General features: G+C 39.8%; 1 protein-coding gene across 3 annotated transcripts in view; it reads left to right on the top strand.

Annotated features, from left to right (window-relative positions):
- Window positions 1-100: 100 nt before the first annotated feature.
- LOC106041316 (protein PHTF1) overlaps window positions 101-19,263 on the top strand; it is a 32,422-nt gene continuing 13,259 nt past the window's right edge. Inside the window, exons 1-7 of one of the 3 annotated variants that reach the window (XM_066983120.1) lie at window positions 101-547; window positions 4,514-5,184; window positions 10,234-10,371; window positions 10,810-10,952; window positions 11,818-11,985; window positions 12,932-13,040; window positions 14,467-19,218. In XM_066983120.1, the coding sequence (XP_066839221.1) occupies window positions 124-547; window positions 4,514-5,184; window positions 10,234-10,371; window positions 10,810-10,952; window positions 11,818-11,985; window positions 12,932-13,040; window positions 14,467-14,928 (2,115 nt within the window). In that variant the 5' untranslated portion in view covers window positions 101-123 and the 3' untranslated portion in view covers window positions 14,929-19,218. Of the gene's footprint in view, window positions 548-4,513; window positions 5,185-10,233; window positions 10,372-10,809; window positions 10,953-11,817; window positions 11,986-12,931; window positions 13,041-14,466; window positions 19,219-19,263 lie in introns of those variants that run through there. The other 2 variants (XM_066983119.1, XM_066983118.1) reach the window with 2 other exon arrangements.

Here is a 19,263-nt window from a genome sequence, read left to right as displayed (position 1 = left end):
GCGGGCGGACTACGCTTCCCGGCACGCCGCCGGGAACTACAGCTCCCAGGGGGCGCCGCGCGGCGCCTGCGCGGTGCCTGCTGGCGCTCGGGCCATTTAAATGTGTGTGAGGGAGCCTGTGAAATGGCCGCGCAGGTCGCCGCGGTGCGCGCCGTGTCCCGGGCCGCGGAGGAGCCGCCCCCGCTCCCCTCGGGGGACCGGCCCGGCCGGCCGCGCGGCGCCGGGCGGCGGCGGCGGGGCCCTCCCGGCGAGGCGGCGGCGGGCGGCAAGCGGGCCCGGCTGAGCCAGCAGCTGCTGGCGGGGCCCGGCCCGGCGGAGCCGCTGCCCCCGGCCGCCCTGCCCGGCCTGCCCGCCGCCGCCGGCCTCTTCGCCTTCTCCCCGCTCAGCCTGCCGCCGCCCGCCGCGCTCGAGGAGCGCCGCCACCACCACCACCGGCATCGCCCCGCCGCCGCCGCCCCCGAGCCCGGCCGCCTGGCCGCCGGGCAGCCGCAGAAGGCGAGGCGGGGCAGCCCCGCGGACGGCTCGGCCGGGCGGCCCAGCAAGCGAGGTGAGCGGGGGGGTGGGGGGTAGGGGGGGGCGGCGGGGCCGTCCGCCGCCGCTCGCGGACCCGGGCCCGTCGGTGCGGGCGGTCCCCGGGCAGCCCCGGCGGAGCCCGCCCGCCGCCGCGGCCCTCGGAGGCGGCCCCGCGCGCCGCCTTCGGCCGGCGGGGCTCGGCAGCGGCGCCCCCGGTGCGCGGGCTCGGCCCGTCCCGCCTGGGCGAAGGCGGGCTGAGGGGCAGCGGCTCCCGTGCGTGCTGCTCGCTGAGGGCTCGCGGCGTGTGTGTGTGTGTGCAGAGCAGGCAGCGTAAGCCAGCCGTAGCTCCGGGAGCCCTTGTTCCGTCCTCTTGCAGTGATGCACGGCCCGCTTCCACCTCAGGGCTCAGTGCCGAGCCCGGGTGCGTGTGGCAAAGGGACCCGAGCAGCAGGCTCCGTGTGAGGAACGGGAGCGCTTGTGCTGCTCCGAGCCTGCTGTTATGCCGCTGCTGTTCAGAATTGCCCTCGTTGCAGCTTCAAAATACGAGTGCTTTGATAGTAAAGCTTCCTTCTTACTGTGCTTGCATTAACATATACTAGAAGCGAGAAGCTGCTGGTTTTTATTTTATCTTTTAAATAAATGCCTCAGTTCTTCGGACAGGAGCCTGGATTTAAGGTCCCTCTCTCTCTCAGTACAGTACAGGATAAGCATTTCACAGAAAGCCTCTTGGTATGAGCACACAACGCGATCAGAAGCAATAAAGTTAATATGTTGTGAATTATGCTCCAGGAGTATACATAAAGGTTTTGTGCCAAAGAAACCTAAAACGTATGTTACAAAGGTTAGGTCTGTAGTGTAAACTTGCTAGTGCTGTCTGAAGAATGGGCAAAGCTGTTGTGGAGATGGAGATAGAAGTTGCTTTGTTGATAAAGACTAAGTGATCATGCAAAAGCGCACTTCTCACTGTTGTTCAGTGCTGCTAAACCACTGTCTTTGAATAATAGCTTTAAAAGCTATTAGAATGTAATTTTCAAATTTTAGCTTGATGAGTGTTGATAAAAGCTAAAGCAGTGCGAGGAGTATGCCGTCTTAGCCTGGGAATGCTTCTGCGTGTCAGTTCTGGGCCAATAACCAAATAAGACCTTCTTTAATGAAGGCTTAAACAGTAATTAAAATTACCATCTGAATTCCAGATTTGCAAAGGAAAGCTGTTTGCTAACAAAGTCTAAAGCTCTTCATTATATGTCCTAGACTGCATATATAGTGGGTTTGGGGAGGGGGCTATTTTTTTTCCTTTCACTATTTTTTTCCATGCTTAATTAAGCTGCCTGTTTCTTGCTTATGTTATTCTTGTCTTTGGCCACAGGTGACAATAAACATCTCCAGTGTTTTTGCTGGTACTAGTAGTGATAGTGACTAGTGCGTTCAATTACGTGATAACTTCAGACTAGCTGAGTTATTGGCAGTGCTGTTATTCTACCTCACTGTGGGAACCCGTAGTCTGCTGATGAGGTTTTTCAGTATATGAAATACTGAAGATTTTCCACTTTTTTAAAGTAAAAACTACTGTCACGACTGTTGGGCATTCACCTAATGTCACTGTCAAGCTTCCTCTGATACAGTGGTTACTTCGACTGTAATACTGGGACCCTGTTGTGTTCAGAGGATGCAGCAGTGGAAGGGGGTCTGGGTGGCTTTTATCCTGAAAATGGACCAGTGTTTGATGGATGTTCCAAAATACAGGGTGCTAAGCGTATCCCTGTTATTAGGGAATATCTTCAAACAGGAAGATGTTCTGAATTAGAACTTGTGCATATTTGATTTTTTTAAAAATGTATCTATAATTAGAAACCTTTAAGACACCTTTAATATCTAAAAATTAACTAAGAAACACCTGCAAGGAAGTGTTCCCAGCAGCCCTGTGGTCACTTGAAACTCTTTTGTAGTTTCAGCTTGGACTTGGACTCTCCGGACACATCAGGTCTAAGATCACGTCTGCTTGTTGCAGCTAGCAAAGCAGTATCTATACTTTGTAGCTCAGTGACTGAGTAAGCTTGTGCAAGCTTGACTTCTGAGACTTCCAGAGAAGCTTATTCAAAGAACTGTACCAGTTGTTTTGGTGTCTCAGCTGAAACTTCCTTCTCAAGGTTTCCATGGTTGTAATGAAAAATAAGGGCACTTGCTGTCTGTACGAGCTAAGGCATAACAGCAGTGCTGTGGAAAACTTGTATTTCAGGTCCTAGAACAATTGTATGAAGTTAGCATTAAGCAATCGACTATTTCTTTGCTTCGTGAGTAATTCTGTTCATTACACCAGGCTGTTGTGAAGGTCAGCCATCTCAAGTAAAGAGCACCCAGACCAAATTATTAATGATACAGTTAAACACTGTGGTTAAACTAAATAACTTGAAGCTGCATGTGTTTATTACAGCTTTTCCTCATAGATCAGTGTCATACAATTTTTTCTCTAGCTTCAAGTTACAGCAAGAGAATAAAGATGGAATAGAAACTTTATTGCTTTGTGGGCAAAGAAAGGAAATTGTTAGCACAAGATTTTGTGCTATGGGAAACTGGTGAAAGCTTAGGTATTGCATGTTCTAGTCAGCTATTACCATCAGCAGCGGGTTGTTCTGATCCCCATAATGGTCTTGGCAGTATGGCACTTAGTTATCAGATTAAAACTTTGACAATTGAGCTTTTTAGCAGCTGAGCATCAGCTTACTATCTCTGTCACTTCCTACATTATTTGAATTATTTCTTAACACTAAAAGATAAGCAATTAAGCTACTACATTTTGCTTGACAGAACTGATTCTTTACACTTGTTGCCTGAACCTTTTCAGTCTTTTAACTTGGAAAAACTAAAAAAAAAAAAACTTAAAAAAAAAAAACCCAAGAACTAAGAAAAAACTACACATTTTTTAGCCCTGAGTTAACTAGATAGTTAACTGTAGAACAGGCTAGGACAAGGTGGCTGAAAATATGGATGTGATATTTTGATACTTGTGTTCTGATACAGGCCAGTATGTGGTCTCTCTGTGGATGTATGGGGCCTTTCAGCAAGCTGTTAACTGAGGACTGAATACCTTGGGATAGTTCTTGAAGAACTGCAAAGTCTATTGGCAGTTTAGCAGAGCAGACTTAAAAACACATCTAATCACTAGTATATCTAATAGGCTTCTGCAGTCAGAATAACCTCTTTTTGCCATGTACTTTGCTTTCTGCCATGCCTTGTGCAGCCTGGTAACTGTCAAACTAAGCGGGTTGTGAGAGTAGTGCTGCCAGTGAAAATCCTTTTTTGGGCATTGTCAGACAAAAGATTATGTATTAATGCACAGCACAATTTTATGATGAAACTAGATACCAACTGTGTTACAGATAGCTTTATATTGTACTTTATCTGAAGTGTCAGCTGGATATGAAACTTAATTTTGTTTAGCAATATCCTCAGTGTCTTGGAAATATCAGTTCTAAACTTCAATAAGAAAGATCAGTAGCAAAAGATTTTTTTTGCCAGAAAGTTAACTGCTCTAAGTTTCTGTTTCTTCTAAATGTTAATAACGTTTGTACATCTTTGGCTGCATTCTCGTTTGCTTCTATATTTTGTATCCAAAATCAGGGAGGTATTCTGCAAGGAAAGTCTAAATGTTATGCATAGTTGTTTATCCTCTTCCCATTCACTGCCTTAAATGTCAGAAGTTAATGATGCATCTTAATTTAGATGCTCTGAAATAAGCATTCCTTTTAAAGGTATTCTAATAAAGTTGTTACAAATTAAAATATTTCCAAAATATTAAACTTGAATTTGGGAGTCTTCCTTGCATAACAGAGGTGTACTGCATGTTTTTATTCTATAATTGTCTTGTAAGCCAAAAGACAAGGTGTTACCATTGGTCAGTCTTTGTGGGAACAGATAGCTTTAGGAAATGAGGGCTTCATTCATTTTGAGTGAATATGGTACAATTGCAGAGCTCTAATCTCCTCTCTGTTCTTGCTGCCAGAAACTCAAGACGAAAATGGCAAAACCCAGCGAGCTGACAGTCTTATTATGAAGAAGATAAAGAAAAAAAAGAAAAAGAAACACCGGGAAGATATGAGGGGAAAACGCCTGAAGATGTACAACAAAGAAGTGCAGACGGTGTGTGCTGGACTCACTCGCATTGACAAAGAGACTTTGTCTCAAGGACATTGTGATAACTTAGAAATAAACAAGGAATCCTTCAGGTATCTTAAGGATGAGCAGCTCTGCAGACTGAATTTGGGTATGCAGGAATATCGAGTGCCCCAGGGAGTACAAACGCCATTTGTGACACACCAGGAGCATTCTGTTCGCAGCAGCTTCTTGAAAACTGGCACTAAATTTAGTAACTTCATTCACGAAGAACATCAGTCTAATGGTGGCGCTCTGGTCCTTCATGCTTACATGGATGAACTCTCATTTTTGTCTCCAGTGGAGATGGAGAGATTTGCGGAAGAGTTTCTTGCTTTGTCATTCAGCGAAAATGATAAAAATGCAGCTTACTATGCTTTAGCAATAGTACATGGAGCAGCTGCTTATTTACCAGACTTCCTGGATTACTTTGCTTTTAACTTTCCTAACACTCCAGTGAAAATGGAAATTTTGGGCAAGAAGGACATTGAAACAACAACTATTTCAAATTTTCACTCTCAGGTAAGAACTGCCTTAAAGGCATGCAAGTTGCGTAACACCTGGATTTGAGTAATTTCATTAATACAGAGTGGGGATGGCCTAAAATAGATGAGGCACAATTTTTTCCTTAGCAGGTGAAAAAGATGGTGTTGGGACTTCTACTGTGCTTGTTTCTGCTCAGAGTTCTCTTGTGTGCACAGTGTATCACATTTCAGATACCGCTAACCCTGACCTGTAGACAGATCTCTACTGATCTTGCAAGGTACTGATTTATTTTCTGAGCTGGGAAGAACACTGATGCTGTTCAAACAATAGGCAAGTCTGTATTAAGAGTTGATTACTTTGCTTTTTCCTTCAATAGATCTTTTTTGGTTTGCAATCTTAGTATTTACAGTGACAGTGCCTTTCAGGTTTCAGTATGTCATGCACAATAGATGAGGGTTTTTTAACATCGGTAGCTGATGCAGGGTGTTACTTGGTACTTGCTTTCCAATTTCAGAGAGATGAGTGGAATGGTTTCTAATTTTCATTGAAAAAGATTTTCACTTTACTATGAACATCAAGGTAGTGTATAGGCTTAAACTACCTTAAAATCTGTAGAAGTAAAACCTTTTCATCACTGGTTTAGGGGAGAGAAACTTAGCTCTGAAAGCTAGTCACAAGAGTCAAGTTCTCAAACTATCTCATGCAACTTAACAGGATGCAACAATAGTAACAGCTAACTTTAAGACTCCCTTATGAAAACCCTTTACATTTGACTCCTGTCATCGAGCTTGGAAAAGTCTTGAATATGCAGCAATGTTACAGTTGAGATAAGTTTGTAACAAGTGGAATTAAAATCTTTTCTTGCTCAGTCTAGACTAAAAACAGATTCAAACTGATGCTTCTTTCTAAGCCCTTGGAAGAAGTTAAGGTCTCAAATACTGGTTCATCAGTTGGAAGGAGAAATCTGAAACTCCGCAGTCCGTTGCACTTCAGCACTGCTGGAACAGACATCCTTTAGCAACAGACTTTGAAACTGTAATACTTGTGGTGGGCTGTCTGGATCTCTCTGAGGATTACCAAATAGTTGTAAGCTAGATTTGCGTTGGAAAAGCAGTTACTGCCTTACCGAGTTACTGTATGGTAATATGCAGAGTCTTTTAATACTTTCCAGCACTTAGCATAGTAACCATTAAATTAGTAATTGTACTACTTAGTTTATGAACTTCTTTGACAATTGATAGCTGTGTAGCACTTACTTTAGAACAGATTCTACTTCATGGGTTAAGTAATTCCTTGATCTGACAGCTGCATCAAAGTGCTTATTACTCCAAGATCAGCTCAATGTATGAGCATACAAACAGCTGCTATCAGCAAAGAGCACTTCTACGTAATACACATCTCTGCATGTGCTATACAGACGTGAGACTTGTCTACAAGCTAGGTTTCAAAGTCTTCTGTATTAGTTACTTATACTGTGTTCTTTGATGTCATGATTACATTCTAATTTACTTTGAGTATATGTGATGGTCCCCTAAAATAGCTAAGTGGTGCCAACTGGATATTTAACAATAATACTTTTTCCTGGTGAATGTCTTGGTCTTGTGAACATGAATAGCCTGTACTATAAATATATGTGAGGAATGCATGGTAATGAGTAAGAGGCTTCCCTGGGTTACAGAGTATGCTGGTATTTCAATTCTATTTTAAGTACTCTCTAAACTTGAGTCATGACACTAGGTTCAGTTAGGTTGAAATGCCTCTCTAAACCCAGCTTTGGAATGTCTGGTTAATCTTCCCTGGCTGAAGTATGTTAGTGTGGTTCACACACTGAACAAGCATATATGGAAATAGTTGTCACACTTTTAAGACAAATGAAACATGAGTCTTTAGAGAGTATAGGCAATGCTATAGTAGTTTAAAGATTCACTTAAATGCTTGATGGCTTCATCTATGGCAGATGCATTCTGCTGAAGCTCAAGTCTTACAAACTAGTTTATCTTTAGAGGTGGCTAAAATGCTCTGCTTAAGAGAACAGGGGGGATAAGTCAGGCTTACTGCTATTCCTTGGCAGCACTAAGGAATGACCAATTTGTTTAAGTTACGCTTTTGGACCTTCCTGTATGAGAAAATATACAAAATAATTGTACATTATAGAATGTCATGCCTTTGCAGATTAAGCATATTACAGGAAGACTGTATGCTCTAACACTGATTTTATTGTCAGTTGAGGATGCTCAATTAAATCACCTCAATTTTAAGGTGAACCTTTGGTATGTGTGAACTTGTGTGCTGTACTGAACCATACTGTGTTGTGTCAAGAAATCAAAACTTTGATCTGCAAATTGCAAATTAACTGGAAGTTAACTTGACTGCTGGCTTGTACAACATTCAGCTGGTTTTGTACCTGTTCAGACAAAATGAGTATCAATAGGAAGTGTCTTCCATTCGAAGGAAGGTCTTGAATCTGGAAGACTTCACAAAATCTAATGGTTAGCTCATTTGCAAGGTGAATTTCTCTGTCCTCAGGGCAGTGAGAATAATGCAAACTGAATAATTAAAGCAAATCACTCCAACGTGAATTTATACCATATCATTTTTTGGTTTCTGTATATTAAAATATTTAAGATTGAATGTGCTCTGATTTTTTTGCTTGTATTGGCTCTGGCTTACTTGTTCTAATACTTAAATGCCTGTTCTTTCAGACAGCGATGAACACATTTCTTATTATGCAAGGTCCTAGTGTAGTCCATATTGTTAAGACCACAAATACTAATACCACTGAATTGGGTTAGTGCGGCTCTGAAGGAATTGAGGAGACACAAACTACATATTTGGGAATTTTTTGACACCGTTAAACTGGTGAACTCAATCACTGATGATTGAGGGGCTTGAGATGAATACCCCAGCCTGCTGGGGACTGCAGTGAGTTGGCAGATAGTTTTTAATAACTTAAAGGAATATATACACTTGAGAATTAAAAACAGGATGTGTTTACACTGAAACTAACTAAACAGAAATCTGAGATTTCCTAAAAGTATTTTTAATGTTTTCTTTCTAGCTCTCATTCTCTTCTATTTCTTGAAATTAAAAGTAATGTCAAAGCTCCTAGTCTTCTATTCCTTTTGAAAACACTTCTTAAAGGAAAATCTTGCATATGGTGTTTACCAATTTTGACTTTCATGACAAACACCTGTGAAGTACTAGTGAACCTCTACAAGTCACTTCAGTAGAACATAACTCAGCTCGAAATAGTCTATTTCTCATTTACTTCAATAGCAGCAGGCAGTTAAACTTAACTGGCTTAAGGACCAGGGCATTTCAGTCCTTAGTTCCCTTGCTGCTGCATAGACCCAGACTAATGCAATGTTTTTCCTATACTTTTGCTCTGAATTTCATTCTAGAAAGCTGGTGAAATCATTCCACTTCAGTGACATTAGATATGAACCTTTTCCAGTAATGTTCTAATAGGATTTGAAGTCTTAACTTTCACTGGGGGTAACAGCCCCTGAAGAGCATACCTAGTTCATAAAATCTGTATGGTCAGTACCAAAGTTAGTATATGCTGATTCAGCTTTTAATAATAGTCTTTATGGACTTGAACTCCATTATCTAGCTCAAGCACTCCGCTTTCCTGTGAGTGACTTAGGGTGTAAAGCTCTCTATCTGCAGGTAGAGGTGATGTGGTATAGCAGTGAGCTGTGGGCTGAGGAATAAAGCTGTATGTGAAATCATCTTTGGCTCCTGCTTAGCTTTTCATTGAAGTATAAATGTGTACAATCAATACAGAACTGCCAACTGGCTATACACAAAGCTAAAGAAAGAAAACTCTGGAAGAAGGAGTGAATTGAACTCCTATAATTATGCTAAGTATCTGTGGTTGCTGCTACAGGACAAAATTGCAGCAGTAGCTTTAAGTCTTTATTAATCTATCCTAATTTAGTTTTAACGACTTTACGGAGTAGTTTACATTTGTTTTATTGGCTGAAAAACAAAGTGCAATGCTTTAGAACTAATTACTTCATACATGTCTATAAATGGAGTTACAGAAGGTATCATGCGTTCTATAAATGGCTATAAAATGCAAATTTACCTGTAGTGCTCTCCCCTATGCACCTGTCCCACCATTTTAGTCATGGAGCTGGGCTGCGACTTTTCACCACTAGAACCATGTGATGAATATAGGGAGGCTGCTGAAGGGTGATGGAAGGTTGGAGTTCAGATGAATTTGAGAATACAGACTAATTATTGCAGAATTGGTGATCTTTTAAGACTGAATTGCTGCAGCATCTACATACAATGTACTCTGTGGCAATGTGGCATGTTATATATGGCTGCAGTTCATACAAAAAGCCTAGAGAAAGATGGAATCTTGCTGGTGGTTCTCCTCTGAGAATGGGAAATGGGCAAGAAAAGTATCCAGATGACCTGAGAAAGTGGGACACTCTCTGCTGCACAAATTTTGTAACAATTTTACCATTGTTACAAATGGTAATCCTAAGATTGTAGATAAACACTGAAACATACACCTGACCACTGGATTTCTAGTTAGACCTCTCAGTTCCCGAAGTTCATTGCTGTAGCAATGTTGTCAGAACCACTACCTGCAGGGGGCACAGATTTTTCACTAGTCATAGGGGAAGACCTATAGGACATGACTGAAATGAAGAATGTACGTATTTCAGTAGTATACGTTTTGAAATGTAGAAGCAATACTCAGCTGTGCTAATAAATAGGCTTTTACCAGCAAGCTTAAACTGAGTTGCAAAGAAACTTTGCATGTCAATTTTCTCAAGTCAGCCTGAAAGCGCTGAATTAGTCAAATACTAACTTGCTATTATTCAACCCATAGAAGCATGTGCTATCAGTCATTTAAACAGGAGTTATTTTCTCCTGGGATACCCTACAGATATGGATGTTCTAAACAGTCTCTTTGCATATTCTTAGAGACATCTCTAATGAAATAGATGTAGGTGAGTCTTGGATTTGTATGAACACTGGGCTATGGCCTAGTGCATTATATTAAAAATTAATCTCTTGAAATTTAACTAAAGCAGTGGTGGTGTTTTTTCCTTTCTGGTTACTCAGGTCAATCGAACATACTGCTGTGGAACCTACAGAGCAGGACCAATGCGGCAGATCAGTCTTGTTGGAGCAGTTGATGAAGAAGTTGGGGACTACTTTCCAGAATTTCTAGATATGTTAGAAGAATCTCCGTTTCTGAGAGTAAGCAGTAACTTGTGGTGTTTTCTTTAAAGACCTATAGATATTTAAATGATTACTAAGTTTCATATATTTCAAAGCAATTAGAAACCTTGCAAATATTTTCTCCATTGATGTGTTTATAATTGGAGCTACCAAAGATTGAGGTACGTTCTTTCCTGTGTCCAAATGAAAGATGTTGAACTAACTCGCTACAGTTTTGGAAATAATTCAAAAATCAACTGAAGTTTATTATCATATCTCATATATACAAACATACTACCTAATCATTTATCTACTTCCCTAAAAACTAAGTTTGGTAAAGGTAGCTTGCAATATATTTTACCTCTCAGAACGTCAGTTTTTATACTATTTCTTTGACAGTAGGTTCAAACTAGTTTTACCAAAAGAACACTGTTTAATATATCCATCTCATCCAGTGCTTTGTGCTCTGCTTTTTAGATGACTTTGCCCTGGGGTACTCTTTCTAGTCTCAGACTTCAGTGCAGGTCACAAAGTGATGATGGTCCCATAATGTGGGTGAGACCAGGAGAGCAGATGATCCCAACAGCTGATATGCCAAAATCACCATTCAAGCGACGCCGGTAACACTTTTTTTCTGTATTAAAGGAAAAACATTGCAGTTATGTATGTTTTAGATTTGAGAACAAAACTGCTCTTTTATATATAATTAGTTCTTTCAGAAGGCTAATTCACAGGCTTACGCTTTACATTTTCATTTTTCTTTAAAATTTGCTCAGTGAATTAAGCCAAATATGTTATTTATGATGGTTATTTTATTTCATCACTTTTTATTGTAATATGTCCTTGATCAATGCTTCGTTAACACTGACACCTGTTTTGATTGTCCTTCAGGAGATATGTTTATTCAGCTAACTTCTGTGGAAAGAACTAATTGTGTGGGTGAAATGCTCTAAAACAGATCAGATCCCTAACACCATTAGAGTTGGATTTTAATATTAGCGCTAAAACAGTTGTGATACTGTCTTCCTTCTCAGGAAATACTATGGTACATATACATAGACTTGCTATCTTTCTCAGAAAGAGCATGCTGTAGAACTAATTTTAGGAGATTAAGAATTGGAAGCATATTTTAATCATAATTTCCAGCAGAATTTCTGGAGGTACTTCTAAATAACTAAATAACTTAATATCTTTAAAAATAGCTCTATTCTACTTGCCATTAAATTTCTGGAAGAACATTTTTAGCACAGGTGGAAAAATATATTTTTTTAGCAATTGGATTTGTTATTTTATGAAGTTTGATCTCATAACCTGAATTGTACTTAGTTGTATTTGATTCAATCTTTTATTGTCAAATACCTAGATTAAGTCAGTCTTTGATTTTGAAGCCTGCTGTATACAATACTTTAGGAGGATTTTAATACAAGCATTTATTTTCTGAGTAGTCTGCCATAATTTTTAGTATGTCTTTTAATCATGTTATAGGTCAATGAATGAAATAAAGAATCTCCAGTACCTACCTCGGACCAGTGAGCCCCGTGAGGTTCTGTTTGAAGACCGAACAAGGGCTCACGCTGATCATGTGGGTCAAGGATTTGACTGGCAGAGTACAGCTGCTGTAGGTGTTCTGAAGGCTGTGCAGTTTGGGGAATGGTAAGTGCCACTAAAATGCAACTATTACCATGGGTGTGGGCAAGTCTAAATATTTTTCTCTCTTAAGAAAAGAAAATTCATTGGAAAACGAGCCTAATTAAAGAAATTGTCTAAAGCCTGTAATGAAATAAATGCAGTCTAGAGGTGAGAAATATAGGCTATGTATCTATTATTTTCCCTCTTGTTGAGGCAGTACAGGAGTTGTAACAGCAGTCTGCAGAAAATTTTAGTGACATACAAAAAAAGCCTCAGGATACCACGCCTGCACCATCATCTGTGATTGTTCTTTTCCTGAGCAGGTATATTAGTGCAACTTTGGTAAACAGTAATCGAAGATCTCAGTGATTAACTTCATAGCTATAATGCTTTTTCATTTTGTGTACTTAAGGCATTGCTGTTGACCTTGCATAGAAACTACAGACTTGCATGGTTATTTTGGACAATTACAGTAGAATTTTGGTAGCATCATTAGCAATATTATTAGATTTTCATATAAATAAAAGCTGCCAGAACTTCCTTTACTGATTCACAGCCATTAGATGAAAAACAGCTGACTAATATTGTCCTTATTACAGTTTCAAAGTGCTGCATTGTTACATTTCTTTAATCAGAATTACTCTGTATAATCGTACAATGGAAGAATTGAGGTAAATTTTGGCTCCTAGGATGTACAGGATACTTCGGTATAGCGGCAATTTGAACCTCCTTCTCTGACGTGTCAGTATAGCATTTGTCCACAAAAATCATCACTTCTGTTGTGCGTGCATCAATAAAGTAAAATGAAAAAAAAAACAACCTACAAATAATACCTACTTTCCTGAATAACATACATACTTTTTGAGGAGTGATTAGACTTCATGTCCAGAAGAAAACTGCAGTAGTTTGTTCAATGAAGCAATTATCTATGTCAAGTTGTTTAAAAATTCCTGTAATTATCTCTTTCTAGGAGTGACCAGCCTCGTATAACCAAAGATGTGGTTTGTTTCCATGCTGAAGATTTCACTGATGTTGTGCAGAGACTTCAGTTGGACCTGCATGAACCGCCAGTGTCACAGGTATTTAATCTTTCCTACTGACAGCTTGTTCTTAGTATTTTGGAGATAGCTTCTGATAGTTTTCAGGTTTGCTCTATAGTCAGCCCTTCTGTATCCCCAGTGGCTCTCAGTTCTTGCCTCCCTTAAGCAATTTTCCTTGTTTCCTTTCCACCAAGCTGGGATCTGTGCTGTGAATCACTTTGTGTTCTTCTGCCAGTCTCATCTTAGTTTTACAGTTATGATGACTGAAATAACCTGAGACCAGCAGCCCTCACAGAGCAAAATCTACTGATCTGGGATAAATGCATTACAAAAAGTATACTGTAGAGAAAAAAAATATACCACTGATATGCCTCCAGTATAAAAGTAACTTTTTTGCATAAAAGATTCTGGCAGGTATTTACTTGTAGTTGAGTCCAATGGGAATTACTTCCCAGCTTCATCTCAGATACCCAGGTTTTAACTATACACTTCGGAATTCCTGATGGGTGTCTCAGGTGACTTTTCCACAAGGTCTTTCTTTTTTTAACTTGTCCTAGGGGTTGCAGTGATTGGCATCTTGCCATTGGGACTGGAATGTCAGCTTTTATACTGTATCAATGCCTTTAAACATTCATCTCGCATCTTGACATCTCACATCTCGACATAATGCTTGTGGAATGTTTCATACTTTTAAGTAATTTTTCAATAATGTGTGGATTTTCAATTGCTCCAAGTAATAATTTTGAAGATAAGAAATGGCAGGTATCTTTCACAGAATCACAGATTTACTGAGGTTGGAAGTGACATATTAAGATCGAGTCCAGCCCCTCTGCGCAAGCAGGTTCAGATAGGGCAGGCTGCCCGGGACTATGTGCAATCAGGTTGGGTTGTTATCTCCTAGCACTATTTCTGGGTGGAGGTATCTCTAACTTTAATGTTACTCATTTTCCTTCTTTCTCCTTTGGGTTCGTTTGTTTGTTCTACCTCCTGTTGGTAATAAGAGGTCTATGCAGTATCTAAGTACGGGAGCCTGCTGGGTAGGTAGCTCCCTGTACTAGCTAGTAGTAACGAACAGTGTCTAGAATGTATATGCTATAGAAACGATTTTAAATTGATTAAAAATCACGTATGCCTCTTTCTGTCTTTTTAATACCCTGATGTTGCCTTAGGATATGAAGGCATCTAAACTCAGTCCTGGCAGCCAAAATGATGCAGCCTTGTGTCAAATCCACTGTTTTCAGCTATGACTGTAGAGTGTTTTCAGCTGTTCATCGTCCTCTCAAAGATGTACACATTAGATAAATGAGAATTGGATTTTTTTAATGTAATTTAAAAAAATGAACTTTTACCTGTTTAAATAGCTGCATTCTGATCCAGGTACAAAGTATGTTGAAAATAGGTGGATACTGAATTGTTTACCCTGAACAGAGTATACCACTAACTTTACCATCTTTCCTTCTCTCAGTGTGTTCAATGGGTGGATGAAGCCAAACTAAACCAAATGAGACGGGAAGGCATTCGCTATGCTAGAATTCAGTTATGTGACAATGACATCTACTTCATCCCTAGAAATGTCATTCATCAATTCAAAACAGTGTCAGCAGTCTGCAGCTTAGCTTGGCACATAAGACTTAAACAATATCACCCTGTGGGGGAGACTTCTCAAAGTACAGAAAGCGATTCAAACTTGAACAGTAGCGTTCCTGGGAAGACAGAGTCAGAAGGGGAATCCCAATGTGTGAGTGTAAAAATAGAGTCTGAAGAACCAGGTACAGAAATGCAGCTTACAACAGGGGTGCTTTCTTCCTCTGTTTCTTCAATATCAGGACTTGTGCAACCAGATCAGGTGGCCCAGCCCCTTCCAGGTTTTAAAGTAGAGTCTAATCAGCAACACAATCCACAGGATCATACAGGCTCTTCTGTGTGATATGTATATAATCAAACATTTTTTAACAACTTTTTAAAATTTTGATGTGAAGTTATAGTTTTATAACTGGCTTATGTTTTATTGGAGAAATCTTGCCTATAATTCTATAGAGAAAGGTGACATTCCAAAATGTCAAGCATATCTTTTTTACACAGATTATGCAAAATTCAAGTTGTATTTTAACCCCTTAGTACAACCTGTAACAGTGGTCTACCACTTCTTTCTGTTTCAGTAAAGAGATATTGAATATCTCCTCAAAATCAGAATGAAATTCCTCCAGGAACATAAAATGATTGAACTGTATTGGTCAGTGTTATTTCCCTGTTTTTACTTTATTCTTTGCCAGAAAGTAATGTTTTTGTAGAAGGCTTGCAAAGAACTTTCCCATCTCATTTTAATTGCTTAAAAAAAAGAGAAAGCACAGCACTTTTGTTGATGTTTTGTGAAATTTTTGGTATGTCTGTTGTTGACATGTTGGTTTATATGCAAGTTGGTTTATATACAAGCTCTAGAAATTGATCTGTATTTCTTACAGTTCCTACAAAGGTGATCTGTAAAATTAACTGAAGAAAGTGTCTGATCCTGTTGAAATGCAATGACTTACTGACCTAACACTTTTCATAGCACTGCTTATTACTATTTGGTATGAGGGTTTTGCTTCCAAAGTACATCTTCCCTGAACATGATTAATACTAGTGTCAAAATCAGAGAATCTATTGGTAGTCTTACGGAGGAAACTGCTATCTTTGAGCACTTTAAGGCTTTAAAATGCTAACCAACTTGGCAGCTTGTTTTGATCAGGTCGTAATATATGTCCAATGGAACCACACTTTCCCTTGTACTGATGCACTTAATATAATAGCGTTGAGTTGGTAACTGACTTACACAACAAGAATGTCCTTATTCTAGGAAGTTCTGTATTACTGTTTCACAATAAAAAGTATTATGGCATTGGACTGCTGTTTCCATGTGTAGCTTTCGGGTGCCCAGGTACTGTGGAAAAATCAGTGGCACGTGCTAAATATGTAGAGTGTCAGCTATCAACAGTTTTTGAACAATCTTTCAATATTTCTAAATGTTAACGTGTAATCTGTATTTGACTTTTCACTTACCCCATTTATTATTGCCCTTTCCAGTCATCAAAAGGAAGAGTCCTGTCCCTCTCACCCTCTCCCTTCCCCCTACCCACATTTAGAGTACAAGTTGGGTTTTGGTGTAAGTTAAGCTGTCTCCAGATAACTTTATTTGTCCTGATCCTCAGTGGGGTAGGAAAGATTTGAAACACTATGTTAGACTAGACAAAAGCAAAGATGCTGTGTTAGTTCTGGATGCATCTTTTTAATATCAATTATTACTCTTCTCTTTATAAGGGTCTCTAAAATATGTTACTCTATGATAAATCTTACTTTGTGCAATATTGTTTGTGTAGGCTTTTATATACATATTAGCACCTCAATGTAGAGGTCACTATTTTAAACTGATAGAAAAATAATCATCAGAAGATACTGCAGTGATTAGTTAGAACCTGTATTACTCCTTATGTGTATGTATGTATTGTCTTCGGTACAAAAATGAGGACTAGGAAATATTTCAATTTAAAACTAACTTACAGATTGAAGTGGTAGTGACTTGTTTAGTAATCTGTGTAAATAAGGTGTTAGAATGGAAAGCTTTTATGATAAAATGTGATTCATGCAGGGGTGTAATTTAATCTTAGCAGAAATTCTAGATGATCCAGACTGGTTCATAAATGAGCAGTCTGTTCTCTGGTGGGTTTTTTCCACTTTTTATGTTGAGAGGAATTTCATAGCTTTAAGGGTTGTGCAAAGTAAAATTCCTCACAGGCAATAGTGGTTTCGGTTCATCCTTCACATTTGAAGATTGTATTACCCAAGGGTGTTCTTTCCTTTTAAGAAGTCTGCTAGTCTTCCAAGTGCCCGTTTTCCTTCTCACATGTGCTATTCTTTGGTTGTGTCAGTAGAGGTACATAATAAGGTGGGTGTTCTTTGACAGCCAGCACTGTACAATCACTCAGGAATGGACAAATCTGCAGATACTTCAGTGATTCCACAAACATATCTTTAATGGCACAATAAACAAATTAAGAGCCCCCATACAACAAATTGTCTACTTTATATTAAAAGCTGAAATAGAATGAAGGGGGAATCAATTTGGAAGCCCTCTGTAAATTCTAATAGCATGTTTTAAATGGATAAAGGAAGAAGACCAGAGTGGCTCATGTTGCTTATAGAATTCGAGGTTTAGTGAAATCTGTGCCTATAGCCTGACATACCACAGAAACGCTCTGGCATCTCTTTGGATGGAGGGAAGTGATCCATAGTATCACGCTCTATTTACATTCAGTTCAATTACTAATGTGATATCTATCTAATATCAAATTTAAATATAGAAATGTACCTTCAAATGGCTTGAATGTTGCCGATACTGTTCTAGCATGCTTGGAAGACTGAGGAAGAGAGGAGCAAACTGTATACAATCTTTATAAAAAGCTGTTTCCTACGTAAATTATCAGCTTTGTTATGCTTTAACCAAAAGCATAGTTTACTGCTTTCAAACTCCACCTCAGATCTGGATGTGTAGTAAGGGAGAGATTGCTTATGAAGCTGGTCACCAAACTCTCTACCCATTACTTCAGAAACACTTCAATTCCACTGAAATCAATAGAGCATAGTTAGAACAATGCCTTGATGTGAAAGATGCAAACATTTTCCACAATAATATGTGGAATGTTGATTATTTTTTTAAGCTATGGCTACTTAGAAATGAAGTAATGCATTGAAACCATTTAGTGTACAAGCAAAACAAATCTCTGGTTAAGTCAAAGTAATTATTTCTGAATATATCACACTAAGTAGCTGCTTGAATTTCTCTAAGATTTCATAAAACAGCCTATATGTAGAGATAATCAAACTGGCATATTTCATGAGTTGTTTTAATAGATCTCAGGAGTACCACCAGGAGAGATGCAGAACAGTTCATAAATACCAGTGCTGCTCAGTTACTATAAACTGCCAATTCTCCATTTATGTGGCTCCTGTGATGTTTGTCTAATTTCTTTTTAGCTTATGTCATCGGCAGCTATCTGGAAAAACCCTCCTAGTTTGTACTGGGGACAACTACTCATTGACCAAGTATTCTGTCCACAAAGAGTGATCAGACAGACCTCAGGCTTAGGGTTCTCTTTTAAATACAGTGCTGTTGATAAAAACAACTGTCAGGATAAAGATGAGTGGCTCAGTTGTGCAAGAAGTGAACTAGCAAAACACAGTTTAAAGATGAAGTATCAGTTATCTTCGCTTTCCTCTCTCCTTCAGACATGCTAGAAGTCGTTCTGTGCAGATACTTGACACATTCTCTTCCAGGAAGGTGGGACACTCACTGGAGTGTTCTCAGGGGATTTATAATAACCTTTTTTCATAGGTACAGATCTTGCCATACAGAAAAAGGGCTCTGTACTGTATTCTGTCAGATCTACACATTACAGTTTAGTTCCCCTGGAGGATGCTAATTGTCAGATCTTCTACCACAAACAAAAGTTAAAGTCCATCTCCTGGCATGGCCTGCCATTTTCAGGTCTGAACCACCTGAGTGATAAACTCCTGAAATCCGCATTTCCTAGGAATGCGAAGTGCTTGTAGGCGTTTGCCTGTCTAAGGGGTGCAAGAGGAGCATTTGTTTTTACTCCCAGAAATCAGCCTCTCACCCGAAGCCCCGCGTGCTGTACTTCCATCAGTCCGGCCAGAAATCCCCCCGTTTGCCCCTGTCCTTCCCCGGGGCAGGGCGGCCCTGGGCTGCCATAGCACATGGCCTTGAGAAGGTGTCTCACGGTGGCACTCCGAATTGCGTTTAAAGGAATCCATATGCTTCTGGTTTCTTTGTACAACGTGTAAAGAGAGTTCTGTATTGCTGTTTTTGTGGTTTGATTTGGATTGGCAGCTAAGATTTTTTTTCTGTGGTTTTAATTTATCTAAGGTCTTTGCCTACAGAGGACGTGTACAATTGCCTGGAAGACTGTTTGCTTTGTGCGGCCTTAGTATATTTATTGACATTTAGCAAGTGTTTTAAAGAGGTTTTTACGACGAGTGGTGTAAGCGGATACAGCTCCACAGCCTCTGTGTGAATACTCCTCTGACGCAGTGCATTTCCTTTAGTAGCTGACTGTACAAGAGTGTCAAACTGTTAAGCTATTTCTTTGTAAAATAGTCGAGCGGAATGCATAGATTTTTTTCCTGTAAAGTATTTTTTTAATAAACAAAGTCTGATTTTGTCCCTTCCCTGCCTCGCTCCTTGTTGCGCCGCTGAGGGGGCGGGCCG

Source organism: Anser cygnoides, chromosome 25 (genome assembly GCF_040182565.1).
Source record: "Anser cygnoides isolate HZ-2024a breed goose chromosome 25, Taihu_goose_T2T_genome, whole genome shotgun sequence".
Taxonomy (NCBI): Eukaryota; Metazoa; Chordata; class Aves; order Anseriformes; family Anatidae; genus Anser; species Anser cygnoides.
Note: the sequence above shows the minus strand (reverse complement) of the source record. Positions and strands in the feature narration are given on the sequence as shown.